Source organism: Rhinatrema bivittatum, chromosome 15, assembly GCF_901001135.1.
Source record: "Rhinatrema bivittatum chromosome 15, aRhiBiv1.1, whole genome shotgun sequence".
Classification (NCBI taxonomy): domain Eukaryota; kingdom Metazoa; phylum Chordata; class Amphibia; order Gymnophiona; family Rhinatrematidae; genus Rhinatrema; species Rhinatrema bivittatum.
In genome coordinates this window covers 58,798,828-58,818,968 of record NC_042629.1, presented here as the reverse complement: position 1 = coordinate 58,818,968, position 20,141 = coordinate 58,798,828, and the positions used below count along the sequence as shown (strand labels likewise).

Below are 20,141 nucleotides of genomic sequence, written 5' to 3'. Positions count from 1 at the left end.
AAGATTCATAAATAAATTGAATGCCCTTGTTTATGGAACATAGAGCGATTGGGTTAGAAATTGGCGGAGTGGGAGGTGACAAAGTATAGTGGTAAAGGGAGTTGTTACTAGTGGTGTGCCTCAGGGATTGGTCCTGGGACCAGATCTTTTCAACATCTTCGTGAGCAACACAGCAGAAGGATTGTTGAAAGGTTTGTCTCTAGCCAGTGATACCAAAATCTGCAACAGGAAGGTGTAGACATGAGGAAGGATCTAGTGAAGCTCGAGGAATGGTCTAGAGTCTGGCTAAGACTTAATGCTAAAAATTGCAAAATCTCAAGGGAGAGAGATAATGGAGGTGAAATTCTTCAAAGCACAAAAGAGGGGATCTGAGGATGATTGTATCTGATCTTAAGTTGGCCAAATAGGTGGATAAAGACCGTAAAAGCTAGAACTATGCTTGGCTGCATAGGGAGAGGAATGGCCAGCAGAAAAAGGGAGGTGATATTGGCCCTGTATAGGTCCCTGCTGAGACCTCACTTGGAATACTGTGCAATTCTGGAGACTGCACCTTCAAAAGGATATAAACAGGATGGAGTCGGGCCAGAGGGAAGTTACTGAAATGGTCAGTGGTCTTTATTTAAAGCCTATGGGGATAGACTTAAAGATCTAAACATGTATACCCTAGAGGAGAGAGGGGGAAGATGGGGGAGATATGATAGAGATGCTTAAGTACCTCCAAGGTATCAGTGCACAGTGGCCTTTTTCAGTGGCAAGGAGAACCTAGAACAAAGAGACTTGGAATGAGGGTGAAAGCACTTGTCAAGGAGGTGGCTGTGTAACAGAAGGGGCTTTACCGCATTGTCACTGATACTTTCTTGTTTGCAGGTGTGGTGTTCGGTCCGCACCTCGGAGAGTGCGCATGAGGGGCTTATCACAGACCCACACAGCCCCTCCCGTTACAGAGTCATCGGCACGGTCTCCAACTCCCAAGAGTTTTCCGAGCACTTCCAGTGCCCCCTTGGTTCCCCCATGAACCCTGAACACAAGTGTGAAGTCTGGTGAGGGGAGGGAAGGGCTGTTTGCCAACCTTTTCACATGTCCCTCCATTGGGGGGGGGGGGGGGGAAGGACCTCAAGAAGGACTCTGAACATTCCCCAGAGAAGCACAACACGGGGCCTTCACTGGGCAAAACCCGAGGAGCAAATCATGGATTATAAGTGTTCGTTTCAATTCATTTTCATGCTGTTTGTATCAGATGTACATATTCTGTGTGTATATGGGAGAAAGACACTTAAGGGATCATCAAATCTGCATCTATTGGATTTTTTTTTTAGAAATTTTTGTTGCAAGGTCCTCCAGATGAATCCCACCCTAGGTCCTGTCTGGCGTGAAGTTTGATGGCAGAAGCAGTACCTTTTTTTTTTTTTAAGGCACCGAAGTCTGCATTGCTAAGACACTTCCAGCTGTGGTGATACTCTATGGTTTTACTTGCAATTAAAAGGAGAAAGTCTTTCTATTACGAATAGATTTTTGTCTCTGATTTTGGAACTTCTAGACGCTTGCCTGGCTAGTCAGCTCCTGCTGAGCCTAATGGGGAGAGTAGGCTCACTGAGCACAGACTGTGCTTACGCCCCTGCTACCCCTGCACTGCTAGGGGGCTGCATCACCGGCTGCTCTCTAAAGGGGGGAGGGGCTGGACACAATTCAGGGAACCCGGAACCCTCCCTATAGCTCGGCTGTGGGCACGGGTCTTGGCTAAGACGCTGCTGGACATATCCAAGGGCAGCGCCATACTGCTTGATGAGCTTAAGGGGTGGGGGAAGTCACCAAGGAGGGAACCAATAATTCACTGGTACCAAAGGTCCTGAATTAGAACATAATTAACCTGTTATCTCCTGGTACTTGTGAGGGGGGGTAAAAGCTGCTCTTAATCTCACTTTCACCCTACACAAATATCATGTGACTCAGGACAACTGTTTTGCTTTGAGAAAAGCATAGAAGTAGTATGGAGGGTGGGGGGGGGGAGGTGGGTGGCAGAAGAGAAGGTTTGATGAGCTCGGTCAGATGTAGAGAACTCTTAATTCATTTTCTAGAGCACCAGCACTAAAGTACATTGAGCAAGAGGTTAGAAAGCTGTGTTTCCATTGTAACAGCATGCATGATTCCGTACTCTCCTCCTCCTCCCGTGAACCTTTTGGAGGGATTCTTTGAACAGAAGTTATTGCATGTGTGATCCATTCTTGATTTTTCGGCTGCCTCGTGCAGATGTAATTCGTCACCTGCTTTCTCTTCTGCCCCCCCCCTCCCCCCATCCCTGAAGGATAAAACACTGTGGCTCACGGTCTCCTGACACACAGGCTGCAGATTTGTGAGGTTTTACAAACCTGAGCCATACCTGGTCTGCAGGAATAGATATGGCCTCTGTTCACCAACTGTCTGTCTAGTGTAAAGAGAACCCAAGATCTGTAGAATAGATGAAAACATCTGCTCCTTAAGATGGCACACTACCACAGATTGTTTTGCTTTTTTTCCCTCAAAAATGTGAAAATGTTCTAGAAAGCTTGGTGCTCATTCTGCATAAATCTGTATGCTAGCTAGAGAAAAGTAGCCTATCCACGCCAAGCTAAGTGAGGCAACGGTGTGTAACCCCTAGGCTGCTAGTTCTAGATAGTCCCAGGAACCACACCAGTCTTGGATTTAGAAGTCCTCCCAAAATGATAAATTTCTTGTGTGGATTTCCCTGAGCAGAGGGAAGAATAATCTTCTAAGCTCTGTGCCCTGCTTGGTCAAATCCTACTGAGACAGTCCTTGTAAACAGCACTGATGATCTCCCAGACTTGTGCAGCAGCAAAAAGCATGCTGGAAGCGGTGGTGGTTTCCAACCACTTTTACTGAAGAAGTGTGCAAGTGGAACGTTTTCTTATAGCGTCCGTGGGTTTGGAACAAGATGCAAAATTGCTAATTTATTTGTGACCCTTGTCTTCAACTCCCTAGATTCTGAATGTAGCCCATTGCCAACTTTAATCATTCTCCTGTCCAATCAAGTGGTGGGGCCATATCCCTCACAACTGATAAGAGTACATTGGTTTAGTCATGTTAGTGGCCTTCCAGAAGTCCCAATTCTCTTACCTCTTGGAGTTCTTCTTTCTGCTAGTGGTACCTGAGGGGGTACCAGTTTTACCCTTCTGTTATCTCCTTGAGATGTTAATGGCCCACAGAGTATGTCCGTGAAGACTCCTCCTCCTCTTTGTGAATAACTCCACTATCATCCCTCCTAGAGGATGCTGATCCTTTGGTCCTTTCTCCATGAAAGTCAACATAAAAGGAAAACTAGCTGAGTCCTGGCTCCTAAGGCACTCTGCAAAATTCCATAATTAGGAAGAACCAGGAAAGCAGAGGTGGGAAGTGAAGAAGCCTTCCTCCGCCTGTAAACAGTGTTCAAATGGGTAAGGGCGCTCGGAGTCTATGGCTGAGACCCAGGGTTAGGAATGGAGCCAGTCTTTTCCCGATCAAGAGCTATCAGACATGCTGCCCTATTAGTCAACTCATCTTAAAACTGTGACAGGTGTGTTAATATGCTGGGATCCTGCATGGGGGGTTCTCTCACATTTACTGTTTCCTCCTTGGTTTGGGTGAAACCAGTACTCACTCATAGAATGGATAGGTTCTCTACAGTTCATAAAAAAAAATGCAAAATTTAAGACTAGAAATCCCAGAAAACATGGAGAGCAGCTGAACTCAGAATTCCCAATGGCCTAGAGTTATTTGCCAGCCCTGTACACTTGCACATGTATCAAGCAGATGTATGACCACACCAGAAAAATCATGACCCCTTATGGGAGTCAGAACTATGTATCTCGGCACTGGAACAAGGCTGTACAAATCAGGCACTTGAGGTCTGCCAACTAGTCAGGCTAGGCAGGTTAAAAAGAACTTTGAAAGTGTGTTAACCTGATTCTTGGTCAAAGATTTCATAAATAATTGCACTGGATATCTAGAAAGCCAGAACTATTTGCAGTCCCGGATGCTTGGTCTTGCACATCTGCTCCCTGTTTTGGAAGCAGTCTACACCCAGTTTGGTTCTTAAGCACCCCCTCAATGTCTGGTTTTCAGGATATCCATAACAAATTAATGTTAGGTGTATACACTATGTATGTTTTGCTTGAATAACCGGGTTAGTTTGCGTATTCTGGTTATTGTAAGAAGCAGGACTATTGAGTATTGATGGCCAGATTTGTGAACTACAGCTTTAGTCTGCATGCCTACTTCCCCAGAAGGACACATTTTTGACTCCCATCTGATTGACAAACCCAGCAAAAGAACTTCATGGACAGCTCAGTAACCTGCTTTGATAAAATCTCTTCTGAAGCAATCATCTTATGAACCTCAAGGTTCTGTGGACGTGGAATGGATCCCCTTAAGGACACTTGAATTAAGTGTGAATATTTTCTGGCCACAAGTTGTAGGTTGGCTTTAGTGCATGGCCAGGAAACCTGTGAAATGCCTTGAAGTGATGGTCCCTTTCATTTCATACAGGTGGCAAATGGAAAAGGTCCATCCATGCATGGGAACTGCTTAGGGTGGGGCATTCGCCACAGCTGTATTTCCCAATCCAGTTCTGGAGGTACCCCAGCCTGCTCTCATTTTTTTTCAGGATTATATATAGTGAACATGCATGTCATTGGAGAACCAGTATAGGCAAACCTCAAGCATGTTCATTGTGGCTATCCTCAACTATCCAGGACAGGGCTAGGAAATGCACTAGGATTTATTTATTTTTTTAGGATAACAAATTAAGCTGGAGTTGTACATCAAACGTGTGGAGGTATCTACTGAATATTTACCAGGTATATTTAAACCAGCCCTTAGACTAGAAATGAAGAATAATGTGCTTCCCAAACCTGTCCGGACTGCACACCAAATCAGATTTTCAGGCTGTTCATAATGAACAATCATGAGAAATCTGCACAAATGGGAGACAAAACATGTAGAAACGTATATTTCTTCCTCTTCATTGTGAACAGCTTTGACAACCTGAGCCTGGTCAGCAGGACATGTTGGAAAGCCCTGGAATAACCCTTTGTTCTAAGGTGACCACTGGGTCAGAAGGAACTAGTGATAGTCTCAGATTCAGTTTTTGTTTGCATGCTTGGGAAACAAAAACTGGAAAACCAGGATTGAAGCAGTTCATTCTGTGCCCCCCTAGGCCTTAAAATGCACAAAAGGGATGGACAAATGTATTTTTTAAGTTGTTCCATTTATTGTGATGGAGATTCTATGAATGTCTATGTACACACAACTATGAATGGATTACACGTGTGTGTTTTTTTTTAAGAATCTGAAGAAATACTTTTTTAATATGGTGGAATACACTGGAAACTTCATGGGGAAATAATTTGGTTCATTTTTTTGTAGGGAAAGTTGGTATTTTACGTGGACAAGCAAGAAAGCTCTCGCTATAGGTAAAAAAAAAATAGAGGAACTGGTGGCAGGAAAGTTTTGGAGTGCTCCAGTTTGGTTGGGGGTAGATAATGTGTACTTCTGTTTCGTAGAATAACTCGTGTGGCATATCTGAGGCCTAGCTCCTAGGATTTGGACAACTTGCTTAAGACTGGGCAGAGAAACCTGAGCTGGAATCCTGTGTGCTGGGGTGTGGAACGTTGGTCTCCTATGGCCTTACATTGAACTAAGCTTTCTTCTGAAGCTGACTTTCTATGGGGAGGAGACGGGGACATTCTTTACTGGCCTTTGCTTGTGCATTCAGTAGCCTAATAGTACTCGTTCCTGCCCTTTTATGGCAAGTGGAAACAGAACATGTGAGTCTCCTGAGACTTAAGCACTTTGTGACAGAAGCATTAAATGAATGTTTGGGTGCACATGAGGGAAACTTTCATGGGTGTTCATATTACTCTGTTTAAAAGTAACTAAATGGGCATTTGTAAACTGTGCTGATGTACACTGCTGAAGGAGTACAAGCAGCAGTACTGGCTGAAGATAGCGCCGTATCCTGTTTGCTAGAAATCCTTTTCTGATTTCTGCATTCCTGGTGCCTTTGAACCCTAATGGGTCTGGTCCAAGAGCAGCTTCATGGAGTTGTAAAAGTGTCAGAGTGGAGAAGACAAACAGTGCAGCAAGCATTTCAGGGCTTAATTAATCTCTTGACCATATTTATAGAATGGGAGAGAATCTTTTCTGTGTTTCAAGCTCTTAAGTAGCTTATTTTTTTTTTTTCCCCCATCCCTATAGATTTATTGCTATGTGCACCTCCAGCAAGCTCACAAAGGCTAGACTTTTTTTTTCTTTTCGGTAATTTGTTCTACTTAGGGCTTTCGTTTCTTGTCACTCCTCTCTCTACCACCCCAAAGGCGTGCTTGGGTGACCTGCACAGCTGCATCTAATCTGCCAGGGGCGTTAGCAGATGTGGCAGGAATGTGCAGATAATTCCCATGATGTACACAGCCAGGAAACCTCAGGAAGTTAAGGAAATGGGGTGGAGGTGGGGAGAATTTCCAGCTGTGCTGGGAGGAAGAGACAGACCAGGCACCTTCATTTCTCAGGCAGGGCACTCGCTTTGCAGGTTTTACACACACTTCTATTTTTCAAAGGCACACTTGGCAGTGATTTCCCTGAACTGCAGTACCAGCAGCAGAAAAGTGTTTTGTTGTACACAGACTCCCTTTTGTGGATTGTTTTGTTTCTGTATTTATATGGGGGATGGGAAATATATTTTTTATAATACTTTTTTCCTGTGTAGTAATATTTTCCTTAAAATAAAGTTTCTACTTCATTTAAAATGTTTGTATGTAACTTTTTTTCCAGGGATTGTTAAGTGTATTTTTTTTTATTATTATTGGTACTGAAAGTCCCATAAAGTGTCCATTGAGGCACAAGTGTCCTGATTCCTACCCCGCAACAAGCCTGGGCTATCCCAATACTGAGAGCCTCGAGACTCTCTACCAGTGTGTCTTGATTCTGCCCTGCAGCACTACTTGCTAGCATGTGCACACAACTCTGCCAATGCACCTCAGCTCTGATCTGCACCAACACTGCTGTTTCAGCAGTGAGCTTTTACATGCAACCCTGCCCATGTACCTTAATTTTGCCCCGTGGTGCATTTTCTGTGTTAAATGTCACTCATTGATCTCGCCACCAGCTGCTCTTCCTTGGTGGTTTGTCTTGCAGTGCATGGCTCCCTCAGCAAGTCCACCAATAACTGAAGAACAGATCAGCATTGATGGTGCATATCTTGAGCTTCCTTCCTTCTTTTTGGATTCTGGTGTCAGCTGGACCCTTTGATTCCAGTCTGGCTACAGATGTGCCCCATCCTGTATCTCTTGACCTATTAGATATCTATAGTGTAAAGAGTAGCTAATAGAAACGGCAAAGACTAATATTTAAATAGTTGCAGGCAGATACAGTAAAGTGCGGCCGCGGTTACCCTGCTCCTAACCCGCTTTGTACCCACAATTTGGCAGCATAAGTCCAACCTGCGATTCACTAACCCTTTTAACCCATCCTTACCGCTTCTTTAAATCAACGGGTAACCCTTTCTGCCCGCAGCATGTATATGAGATGTAAACGATCGGATTAGCTATCCCCTCCCATACAGTAACGTGCGCCCCGATTACCGCCTTTTTAACCTGTAGTTTTGCTGCGTGTTTAACCTGCTAATTTACCGCCTACCCTTACCCCTGCATTAGTGTCTAGCGTAAAGTCAGACAAAATTTCACGGGCAAACAACCCCCTCACCCCCCCCCCCCCCCCAGGACAAGACCTTTAGAGGAGCCAGGATCGGGCAAACTTTCCCTTGCCCCTGCTCACCTGCCCTGGCTGCATCCATGGGTGCCGGTCTCCGGAGCAGCCCCAGTCCTCTCTCCCCTGCTCCCAGGGGCAGCCGGCGGCGAGAGCGGCTTCAGCAGCCCAGGGCGCATTGGGTGCTCCCCATGCGAGGCGGCTTCCAACAGCCCTCACTGGCGCGGGTTCATGAACACACACCGTGACCTGAGTGCCCGGCTGGACGTCCGAGGTCACGGCGTGCGCTCATTCACCATAGCCGGCGAGGGCTGCTGGAAGCCGCCTTGCATGGGGAGCGCCCGATCTGCCCCGGGCTGCTGAAGCCGCTCTTGCCGCCTGCTGCCCCCGGGAGGAGGGGAGAGAGGACTGGGGCTGCGCCGGAGACCGGCACCCATGGACGCGGCCAGGGCAGGTGAGCAGTGGCTGAGGGAAAGTTTGCCCAATCCTGTTGAGCGCAGGTTTTATCAAGCACAACAATTTTCCACCCCCCTGGGTTTGAAAGTTATTTTTCCTGGTACCTGTCATTTGAAATGATAGGTACCAGCGCACCCAGGATACTGTATAGCACTCTACAGTAAAATGGATTGCACTTCATAGATACTTCTTGGACACGGCTTGCATTTGCATGCCATTTAAATACTGTATCGAGCGGTACGTGATCCGAACTGTGCACGCAGCAAACAAGCGGGCGCCCAGCACTGCCGCACTTTTTCTACTGCGTCCTTACTGTATCAGCCTGTGGGATAGCTAAATGTAAAGAATTGGGTGAGTTAGATGAGTAGAACAGGGCAGTACTTATTACATTTGATATTCTGCATTTCTATTGACTAGCACAGTGTTGCATGTCAATTACCCAGCTGTTACTGGACCAAGTATCTACAATCTAACAGACTCATGGTTAGAAATCCAGTTTTTTGTCCTCCCCCTCCTGAAATACATGCTATTTGAGCATAGTTAATCTGTTTGCTGTTTCTCCTTGTTTATTGTAAAACCTGCTGCTTTGCCATGTTTTCTTCCTCCCCAGTGTGAATTTCACGCTATTACATGGTTTGCAGTTTGCTGTTAATCCCTGTGTTTTCTGTGAAGCCTGTAGCTGCGTTATGTTATATGTAAACTGAGGTGATGTGCCAAACATGCCCCGGTCTATAAAAAAATACTTAAATTCTGTTCCTTGGTTAAAAAGCAGACTTGCAGTACTTTGTTAATATTCATTCATCACAAGTGCTGCAAAACTTACAAAATCCTGTTTCCTTAGCAGTAAACAACTTGGTTAAAGTGCTGTTCCTTACTTTATTCCTATGTGCTTGTAACAGAGCCTTATTGTCACATGTCCAGCCTTAAAGCAGTTTCTGCATTTAATTATATAGCTAAATGAGGAACTTAAGCTATTTCTAACTGCATAGTTCTGGCCTTGTCAGTTTCAATGTATCAATTAAATGGGAGCTTTACCATAGATGCCTTCTAGATCCAATTCCTCCCTTTTTGATGTATTCAGATTGACCAAGGCCCTAAATCCCTCTTGATGGTGCCATTTGCAACTAATAATAATATGCCAGAAGCCCATGAACTCTGTCAGGAACAAGAGTGGCTGTGCGGCAGTCTTGGTGCAGGGGTTTCTTGCTTTCATGATGGGAGGGTAATCAGAGCCATGCGGTTGGCAGTTGTCAATGGGGGTGGGGGTACTTTCCCTCCAATGAGACAAGAAGCAATGGATCAGGAAATAAAATGACAAACACCACAAATGCAGCAACATACACAATCTACTTGCCCAATCCTCCAAAGCATAAGCCAATTTCCAAGAAGCCCCTGATACTCCCTCTCTCTTAGCTTAGTTTATGGGCCTGCTTTCTAAAATCTTTTAACGGGGGTGATGCTGCTTTGTATTTCCCTTCTTTTGATCCACCTAGGTACAACCAGAAGTAGTGATGACAGGGCATACACCTATGTCTTGGCAAGTAGGACAGCAAGGGCCATTTGGTTCTGTAATACAATTCCTGACAAGGAAGTAATAGCTGAATGGAAAAGGTGAGTTCATTGGCATTCTTTTCTACTATTGAGCACAAAGTGTTCCAGTTAATTTATTCCATCAAAGGGCAAAACTCTCCCCATGATCCACATCAAGCAGTAGTTCCTAACCCTGTCCTAGGACCCTCCCAGCCAGTTGTGTTTCCAGGATATCCACAATGAAGATGCAGGTGAGAAAATTTGCATGTTATGGAAGTACTTGTAAATTTGCTCTCATGCATCTTCATTCTGGATAGTTTGGAAACCTGAATGATTGGGGCATCATTACCCTAACCCCATCTATTGCCTCAGCTAATTCTTCCCAGGCACAATCCTTCTACACTTTCCTGTGTGAATGAATATCAGGCTTATTGAAGTAACTTTGGTCTTTCTCAACTGGGTCAATAGTAGATGGAGGTAGGATATAAGGCATAGTGAAACAAGAATACATCTTTTATATACCATATTTCTAGTTTACATAAAAGACATGCCAGTATTGCCATTGTATTGTCCAACACTCTTGCACCCTAGCCTACATTGCTTTTACTCTGTATCTATTTGTCCTTTCTTCTTTTGATTGAGAGAGATTGATGGGTGACTCAGGTGGGCCCAGCACCCTAGAAAAGATGACAGGCTGAAGATAGCTGGTATAGTACAATGCTGGGCAGTCAGAGATACTAGGTATAGATAATTGGGAGTTTTTTATGGTGAAGTAGAAGTTATCAAAAGTGGAATTCTGATAAATGTCAGTTGCAGTATGCAAAGTTATAAGTGTGTCCATTAACTGGGCACTGGGGAAAACATCATGCAGGTAGTAGATTCAGTTCATACAGCAGGCAGTATATAGCTTCCATTGGTGTAACCATAAATAGTGTAAAGGCAGGACTGATAATCATGAGAGGATTTTACCGGCAGAGGTGTCTGAGTGAACTTTAGGCGCTTGAACCACCATGCAGCACTCTCTGAAATTTCAGTCAGAATGCTTGGTTGAAGGGAAACAGGTTTGGGGTGTTAGTCTTCCCATAGCTACCTGCCTATGTGAGGGAACTAGTGAGGACTAGAAGATGCACCACATTCTTCTGCTTCTGGCCATGCTTCTCTGCTCTCCATGAGGATTGCTTGCTCTGGTTGGTAAGTCTTTTTGCAATGGAGGGCGTGCACCTACTGCTCAAGTCATTGCAATTTTAAAGCTGAATGCCTTACCAGTAGTACATGCTAAGGACCTTTCCACCTTGTATCTGGTAATAGACAAAATCTCCTCTGTTCATGTCTGGCAGAACCTGGTTGGGTGATTCTTTGAGGGGTGGATAGATGTTCTGCTGGATTCTTTTCACCTACTTGTCCAGTTCAGAGACAAAATATAGGATTAATTTATCTTGGGCAAAGTCTATGTTCCAAGGCAGGTTTGACATGAATGAGATTGGCATAACTTTTCCCATGAGAATTTCATGTGGAGTTAGTCTATGCTTATACTCTGGTATGTTTTTCATACTCATAAGAGCTAAAGGTTGAGCATCTACCCATTTTAGAGAAGTTGCATGGGTAAAGTGGGCTAGTTTACGCTTCAGTGGCTGGTCCTCCATGAAGTCTGTGTGCACAATAGAAGTTATCCCCAGAGCTTTCCCCCATAGCCTTCATCAAGGAAGTGAGTACCTCTAGTCTCAAGTGCCTCTGAATCCCAAATTTCAGGATAATTTCTGTTAATGTCTTTGCAAGGTAATGTCCCTAGCTATAAGAATTGCTTTGTTCTATTCGGTAACCATCCATCCAAATTGTATCTTGATCTGTTTTTAAAAATTTGACTGGTCTACTGTAACCTGCCCTGAATGTGAGAAAGTTGGGCTAAAAATGTTTTAAATAAAAATTAAATATACTTACACAGTTGGACAGGGGCATCATACTAACAAAGGTTTGCTGTGGCACAACTTGTCCCATGTGGTAGTCCTGCTCTACGTGTGTAACCCATTGATCTTTTCCAATGTTATGAATAGCACAGGTACAACATCTCTGCACCACAGTAGTGGTAATGGGGCCCAGTCCTGTGAGTGTATCTCTATTGCCCCCCGTCTTGAGCTGTAACAGTACTGAAGCGTTTGTTGAGGGGGATGTCATGAAAGAGCAAGAAATATATTAAATTAGTTGTAAACTTTAAATCACTTTATATATGTGTTTACTGACATGCTTGTGGATTAAACGTGGCCATCCTATGCCAATTTATAATGTATTAACACCATTGATGTCTACCTCTTTTCAGTGTAACACGATCTGTTTTTCACTCTAAGGCAAGCCCTCAGACGTCTCCTTGCCGCCTCCACGTTCCTCATCCCTTCACTTTAACGGGTAGCTAGCTATGCTCGTGGAAAACAGCTGGGTGGCAGCATCCACCCGCCTTTATCACAGACCAAAGCTCCCGCCCTCACACGTGTCGACGTTTTCCGCAGCTCCGCCCCAAACGTCCATGACGTTTTCCGAAACGCCACCTTCACGCAGCCTTGGCGCCCCGCGCAGGCGCTGACCGCTTTCGAGACGTGCCGAGCGACCTCACGCCGGCTCCTGAAGAGCCGGCAGCCGAATATTTCCGAAGCCCGCCGAAGATTCCCGAGCGTCCGTCCTGCCGGACTGCTGGAGGCAGCCGCAGCGCCATGTTTGATGCTCAGCTACTTCAGTGAGGAAAATCCGCCGGCATCCCTCGAGTTTCCCCACCGACAGCGGCAGTGGTTATCCCGGGGAGGGGGAGAGAGGCCCCCCGCCGCCAGCCGATGAGGATATTGCAGTGAACGCCCCACCCCCGTCCCCCCCGGCTTCCGCCAGACTTTCCGTTGTCACGGAGACCGGCCGGCCCTGGCCCGGGATACCGTCCTTTTTTCTTGTCGTACCTTCCCCCGAACCCCCTGCCCCGGCCCCCGCCAGGTCCCCCCTCCCTCCCCGCCCCCCCGGCTCTGCCCCCCGCCCTTATCCCTCCCCCGGCCCAGCCACCCACCTCTCGTTCTTCCCGCTCTCCCCGTCCCGCTCCGGGGGGGGCCGCTTTGCGATGAGTTTACCGCAGAAACCGGCTCTGAAACCCGGATCAGCTGCAGGAACTGGACCCGGAACCGGCCCGGCACCGCCTCCTCCTCCTCCGCCTCCTCACCCGGCCATCAGGGCCCTCCCGAGCCAGCCGCCCCAGCAGTATCCTTTCAAAGGCGAGTGTGTGGTCCTGGGGGGGGGAGGAGGGGAGAAGCCCCGGCTCTGTCCTGCGGGTGGGCTCCTGCAAAGAGCCAAACTATCACATTGTCCGTCTCCGAGCATAGACTGACTATAGCCCGAGGTAAGCTGGGTTATCTCCTCTCTCCAGTTAACGTGAAAAGGCCTAGCTCCGGTGCTACTTAGTTTAAATGTTTATTTGGGGAAAAGTAAATAATGGCATGGATTCCGCGTCCCTAAATTTCTCAGCTGCTTTCTCCCCTTGCCTGTGAAAGTACGGATTTAAGGTGCTACACATGCATTAGAGGTGACTTTGTAAGTTGTCTGTGCGTATATATATATATTTCTATATATTGTTTTTAGGCTTATGCACATATAGTTTTACACTTGCAGCTGTGTAAAGACAAGAATACCGGCGTTGAATTCAGTGCGACTAGGCCTGGGAGTCTGGATGTAAATATTGCAGCCGAGCAGCGTGATGATATTCCAGGGTGTCTGGGGAGGTTGCTCTCTGCAGGGCAGCTGCCATCTCTGCTGAGCTGCACTTTCCTAAGATGTGGCATTGAAACCCCTGAAAATATTTTATATCGAACTTGGAAATTAGTGATGTGACATTTCTAGACACATTCTTTAGAAGTCACTCTGTCCTAAAGAATCAGTACTTCACGTCCAGTGGATCACTTGGTGCACTTGTTAGCTGTGAATACAGCTTTTTTGTTTTGTTTTGTTTTAGCTGTCATTAATGAGCTTGTTTGGGGATGGGGGAAGGTTGCTTGAAGGGAGACCTTGATTGAAAGAAAACAAACCGTTTTAGCTCAGCCAGACAGTTGAGCTCATGTGTCAGCACAAAGAAAAAATGCAGCCTGGTGAACGATTTGGTCTGACAGGTTCTGAATTTTAGCACATTATCCTTAAGTAGGAAAGCAGATGTCTCTTCCAGATCTTTTTCTGCCGTGTTTCTGGTTGTTTTCCCTCCCAGGATGGCTTTTCTATTAGTTAATGTTTTATGTCGAGTTACATTAGGGGTGGGTGAATCATATGTCTGGGTCTTGCCGAACTCTGTGCATAAGGTAGTTATAGAATAGTAATAATGCCTTTTGTGTCTTCCTGCACGATGGTTTATATGTCTGTACTTTTCTTTTTTTTTAAACAAGCACTGTGTATATTTCATGGCAGGAGTACCCATTCAGGAACTTTGAGTGTGGTGTTGGTGTGGGAATGAAATGCAGGACTGTTGCATGGGAGAGGCAGTCAGGGGAAATCCTTTGTTTTCATGGATGTGCCAAATATTCTAATAGGAAGTTTGGCTGTTTTATAGAGTTCTCAGCTTGTCTCGCCAGTAAAAGTACTGGCTATTTTCTCACTTTTAGGATATAAGGAAGTTTTGAATGCCCTTCAATTATATGAAATGAGGGAGTAAAGCAAAATGTTAAATATGCTCCTCGACTTATTATGCAGCACATTATGCATTAAGCTGCTGTTCTGTTTCGTAGCTTGTGCATCTGGTATACAGTGTATATTTTTGTGTTATGACAGGTTTTTTACTAGTTGGGCTTGAGATGAGAGGAACCAGAGCATGTCAGGCCCTTGCCTTTTAATGCATGCATAGTTAATTTATCCTAAAAAGGCAGGTGAAAGAAATTTGAGGTTTCTGTGTAATGCAGAATAGCATAGGAAGCAGAGATTTTATTTAATAGGTTCTTCTTGGTTGATGCTGAGGTTATATGTTCCTCACTGCTTGTGCAGGGTCCTGTTTTGGTGGCAGAGCTGCAGTAGCATTGATAACTTTTAAGGTTTCCAACCAGTGGGAAGACCATGAAAAAATTCCTTTGAGTTTATTAAAAAAAACAAAACAAAAAACAGTGGTGCAGTAACTTATATTGATGTCCAGAGGATGGCAGTCTGAGCATAAGAGCCACAGAGTTATAGATGAAAAGCTAGGGATAAATAGCTAATTCGGATGGAAGTGGTGTCACGTAAGGGTAGCTTTTTGTATTACATGAAGTCTGTGGTTTGTGTATATACAGTGGAAAACTGCTCAGTGTGTAAGTTTGATGTATACATTTTTTTTTTTGTGTGTTTCTTTTTGCATGACATTTTCTTCCTGTTCCTGTGGGCTTTCAGCTTAATTGGGCCCTGCCCTAACTGAGCTCAATGTTCATAAGCCATTATTTGCAGCTACTTTGGATTTTTACTCCCTCTCAGCTGAGCCATCCCAGCAACAATCCTCTGGCAGAGAGACATGGATCATGGTTCTTTCTAGAATCAGAACAAATGCACTTTTTAGCCAGTGAGCAGGCACCACTGTTACGTGATAACGTGGGACTCCTTCCTCAGGGCTGTGAATGCTGTCTCTGCAGCCTCTACTGCTACTAATCAGACATATTCAGCCTTGTAAAGATGCACTTGAGAGACAGCTTCTGCTCGATGGAGTTTACAATCTAGTCAAGAAAAAACATATTAATTACCGAACTGAGATTAGGAACACTTCAACCGAGTAAAGCTACAAAAATGTAAAAAGGGCGTATAAGAAAAACAGGCAGTGAGGTGAGTGGGATTCTAAGGAAGCACATTTAAACCAAAAGCATCTTTAAACACGAAATACAGTAAATGTGTTAACTCAGCAACGTCAAAAGAGAAGTAATTCTTAGTTTCTTAGCTCCCACTGAATCGCATGTGAGCATAGAGGGTTCCAACTGGTCTATAGCATGCTGCACTGCTGCTGCTAGGCCCTTGGGCTGACCTCTGCTTTGCTCTTTGAAGAGCATTGCATTGGTGGGAAAATTCATTTTGAAAAATGTGTTCAGTAAGAGAAGTCTTGAGGATAGACCTGTGTGCGCTGTGTTCTGAAGCATTGCTAAAGTACTTCCCAGCACTTGGAAGGTACAGTAAGTTCTGCTGCATTTTCTAAAACAAAAATCCCTGTGTACTGTGAGTTATGAAGCATTACTAAAGCAGCTTGAAAGTACAGTAAATTGCCATTGTTAATGGTAACCTCCCCCCCCCCCCCCCCCAAGAAAACCCTTAATGCATTGCCTGAATTGGTTTTCAGTCAGGTCGATGCAATATTACATGTGTAAAAATGTGCGTCCAAACTGGGCATCCGTTTTTTCAACGCGTGCACATCTACATCTCCTGGGCGCACAATGCTGTATTTTGATGAGCTGCCGCGTTAAAAAGGACGTGCTGAGCTAAAATTGTATCCCTAGCACCAGAAAGCATCAGGCGCCCTGGAGATGTGGCCGTGCTCGGGTTAGGAAAATGGGTGCTCAGTACAGGTGTCCGATTTATCCCTCCACAGATAACTCCCCCGCACAGTATACACCCATGCCTGCAGCGTGTACATTGTTGGGTGTATATTGTGTGCCCCAAATTTTTATTTTGTAATCAATTTCTTACATTTTTCTCCTGATTTCAAGCGCTGCAAGCAGTAGAACTTAGTCTTGGAATGATACTAAGTCGTAGGAACCACAGAGACCAGTATTTTTTGTTTTTTTCGTAGACTCTGGACTTGCAGTATGACTTAATATCAGCTCTGGGACTGGTGTTAAATTTTCTGCATTAAAAAGGGGTGCGTTGGTTGGCCGGCAATTTTTTGCATCATGGGTAATAGCTAATAGCCTCATCTACATGGCATTTACATGTGATGAGCGGTTTGCTACACAATTTGGACATGCTAATCCCCTTATTGCATTGTGTGTTAGTTTAGCACAACCAAAACACATGTTCAATTGCGGGTTAACCTGTGTGCTAGGCTGAGTGCACTTTATAACGTCGGCCCCTGTGTGTAGCTGCTGTGATATCCCGTTCATAATCTGCTTGGTTCTCTGTGTAAATTGCATTCTGTTACTGCATATAGAAATTGGAATGTAATATAACATAGTGAATGATGTTAGAAAAAGACCAAATTGGTCCATCTAATCTGTCCAGTTGAGATTCTTCTGTGGGGTACATGAGCATGTGCATTTTCATAGGTAACACACCACCAACTCCCTTCTTCACTCTCATCTTGTCTTACCTGACCGCTCAATAGTTTTCCCAACTCCTCTTCCACATCTGTCCCAAATGCACCCAGAATCTGTTAAAAAGAATTAGCGTCCCCTAACTCTACAGCTAGGCTATTTTAGGCCTTTCCGTCTTCCCCTCTGATTCTTATAGGACTAGTTCTAAATCTAGTATCCAGATTTCCTATCCTGTCTTGTTACTGAGGCCCTGCTATAAGGCGCACTAGGCTGCGCACACATGTTAGCTGATGATTGTGTACACTTTTTTTGTGCATACAGCTTCACTCCTGATCGAGGAGTTTGTGCACACAAATTAATGCTGCTCCAAATCCTGTATTAATCAAGGCATTAATGCCCAGTGCAGAAAAGTGCATAGGCTTAACTCATGTTTTTTTGTTGCTGGAAATTATTCCACCTCTGACCAGGATTTCAAAGTTTCTGGGCTAGTGTAAGTTTATGGGGCTGAACCTGGAGTTTGTGGTTTGGGGGGGGTCCTGAACTCTGCATTTGTGCTCTGAAAACATGATTTATGCACAAATCCCATTTTTTTTTCATGTAAAATAGGGTTATTGGCCAGCAACAAGGCACACACAGCTCAAGATGTGCTCTTTCTGTACCTGATGAAAAATTACAAAAAGGGCAGATCCTATATATCCTTAATTGGGCATCCAAGAAGACATGGGTTAAACTGCAGAGTGAAGATTACAACTTTGGCAGCAGTGGTATGGCTGAACTGGAGTCTCAAGAAGTGATTATAGTTAAAACCCAAAATTCAGTAAGCATGAGGAAGGTGGATGTTTTGGACCATAGCTTTACTTTATTTTAATTTTTTTGTGGCTGTGTGGCTTATTAGAAAAATAACATATGGGCTTGCATTAAAACTGTGCACTGAAATTCAGTGCACAGTTTCTTAATGCACACACTAAAAATAAATCTCAATGCAGAACTTAATGGTATACTAATGCATTGGGAGATTAAAAAAAAAAACAAACAAAAAACAAGTACACTAACCCAAAAAATATGCGCAGCAGACATGCTTAGCGAGCATAAAATACAATTCATGCACATTGCATGCTTTCTGTATAGAAAACATTTTGTGTGCACAAATAATGTCTTTGGTACATTGAACCTTTTGTATATAGACCCTTGGGCTCTTGTAAGTATATAGACCCTGTAAGTATATAGACCCTATAAGTATATAGACCTCTTGTAAGTATATAGACCCTTGGGCTCTTGTAAGTATATAGACCCTGTAAGCAACACGTTTAAGCCTGCATATCCAGACCTGTAAATAGCCTGTATATCCAGACCTGTAAATAGCCTGTTACAGTTTTAATGCTTCTTTTTCATTGTCTCCTGCACTATGTATATTCCTCCCTGCTTCCCCTCCCTGTTGATTGTAATTTCAGCCTTTCAGTTACAATGTGAACCGGTATGATGTATGCTTACTAATGCCGGTATATAAAAGTTTTTAAATAAATAAATAAATAAACATGGTTATGCTTTCTATGCATGAATCATGGTTAATGCACAGGAACATAAACTGATTTCTGTGCAAAAAAGTTGTGCTTATGCATAAAACGTATGCACACAAATCATGTTCTGCACACAATAGTGTGCACCAAGCATGTGCATATTGAAATAAGGTGTGAATATTTCATAATTCCTAGTTTTCTTTTGTACAGGATTCTGCATGTGAATTTTTGTGTAATAAATGCTTTAGAGGTGGATTTTCTCTAGGAAACTAGGTAATAAATGGTGTCAGCTGGTGATCAGACCCTAACCAGTGGTACGACTGCTTTAGAAATACTTGATATCACAATGTGCTCTTGCCTCCCTGAGATTTCTGCTGAACTCAGCTGGCCTGTTTCCCTATAGGAAATACAAAGACAAAGGGATTCTAGATATTGGAGGCATCAGGTGCATGAATAGTATTCACTGGGTGCCCTACATTCTCTAATTTTGAATGGGAATGGATGAACTCTTCAGAAGTTAGTAGGGGAGATACCACACAGACATTGTGATCTCACAAGATCAGTTTCCTTGGAGGAACTTGGGCTAAAATAAGGCGGGGGGGTTGTGTTATGTAGTGTATGTTAATGATTTATTTTTTATTATGATATATTGTATTAAGGGCTTGATGTAAACCACTTTGGGTTGAATCTCTTTTGAGGAAGGCAACACATAATTGTGTGCCAAAGTTAGGCACCCCTGGTAAAATGGTATTTTTCAATAAATCTCTAAGTGAATAGAACCTGACACAACATCTAGATGTTACGAAGTTAAACATATCTATAATTTTTAATGCAAAATTATTTGCTGATGTTAACAGATTGAAAATAATAAAACACTGAATATGGTATGTGCAAAAGCTTTGGATACCTTTCCAATTGATTTATTACTACTTAAAAAAAAAAGTGGTTAAGGGCTAAAAAAATTCTCATTTAGCTTTAATTTAGTCAGATGAAAACAATTCTGTATTGAACAATACTTTGATTCTTCTGACCTTTGTTGTGTCTACTTTCAACAACCGTGGGGCTCTTCTGAGTAGTAGTTATGTAAGCATTTGAAAAAGAAGCTAATTCACTCTTAAAATTCAAAAGAATCTGTAAACTCTTTCAGCTAGCAATTTCAACTGTCAGAAACATTATTAAGAAATGGAACTTACATGAAACTATTGAAATCAAGGCAAGATCCCGAAGACCAATCAATATCTATGATAGAACTGTTTTAAAACTGGTCAGACCTTCAAACCAGAGCCCACATATCACTGCAAATAACCTGCTGAATAATTTGGCTATATCCGGAATAGTTGACAACAGTATATTTTGCTTACACAGTAGTGCATGGGAAAGTTGTCAGAAGGAAACCTTTTCTATGACCTCGCCACAACGGTCCTCATCTAAAGTATGCAAAACAAAACTTTAAGTCTGAAATGTTTTGGAGTTAAGTGCTTTGAACTAATGAAATGGAAATTGAACTGTTCAGCTCCAACCACACAAAATATATTTGATGAAAAACGGGTGAACTATTTGTATAAAAATACATGTTACCAACTGTTAAGCACAGGTTTGATCTATTATGCTTTGGTGTTGTGTAGTAGCCAGTGGCACAGGGAGTATATTGTCAGGCCTGGATTTGCCAATAGGCATACTAGGCCTGTGTTTAGGGCAG

The 20,141-nt window shown here is 43.8% G+C and overlaps 2 protein-coding genes across 8 annotated transcripts in view; both read left to right on the top strand.

The window, feature by feature from the left end:
• The window catches only part of ECE1 (endothelin converting enzyme 1), a 126,518-nt gene extending 125,011 nt beyond the window's left edge, over positions 1-1,507 (top strand). For both annotated transcript variants that reach the window (XM_029579304.1, XM_029579305.1), the window contains exon 19: positions 868-1,507. In XM_029579304.1, coding sequence (XP_029435164.1) covers positions 868-1,044 — 177 coding nt within the window. In that variant the 3' untranslated portion in view covers positions 1,045-1,507. The remainder of the gene's footprint in view (positions 1-867) is intronic.
• Positions 1,508-12,283: 10,776 nt separating this feature from the next.
• Positions 12,284-20,141, top strand: part of EIF4G3 (eukaryotic translation initiation factor 4 gamma 3) — a 523,222-nt gene continuing 515,364 nt past the window's right edge. For all 6 annotated transcript variants that reach the window (XM_029579175.1, XM_029579173.1, XM_029579174.1 and 3 more), the window contains exon 1: positions 12,284-12,948. In XM_029579175.1, the coding sequence (XP_029435035.1) occupies positions 12,812-12,948 (137 nt within the window). In that variant the 5' untranslated portion in view covers positions 12,284-12,811. The remainder of the gene's footprint in view (positions 12,949-20,141) is intronic.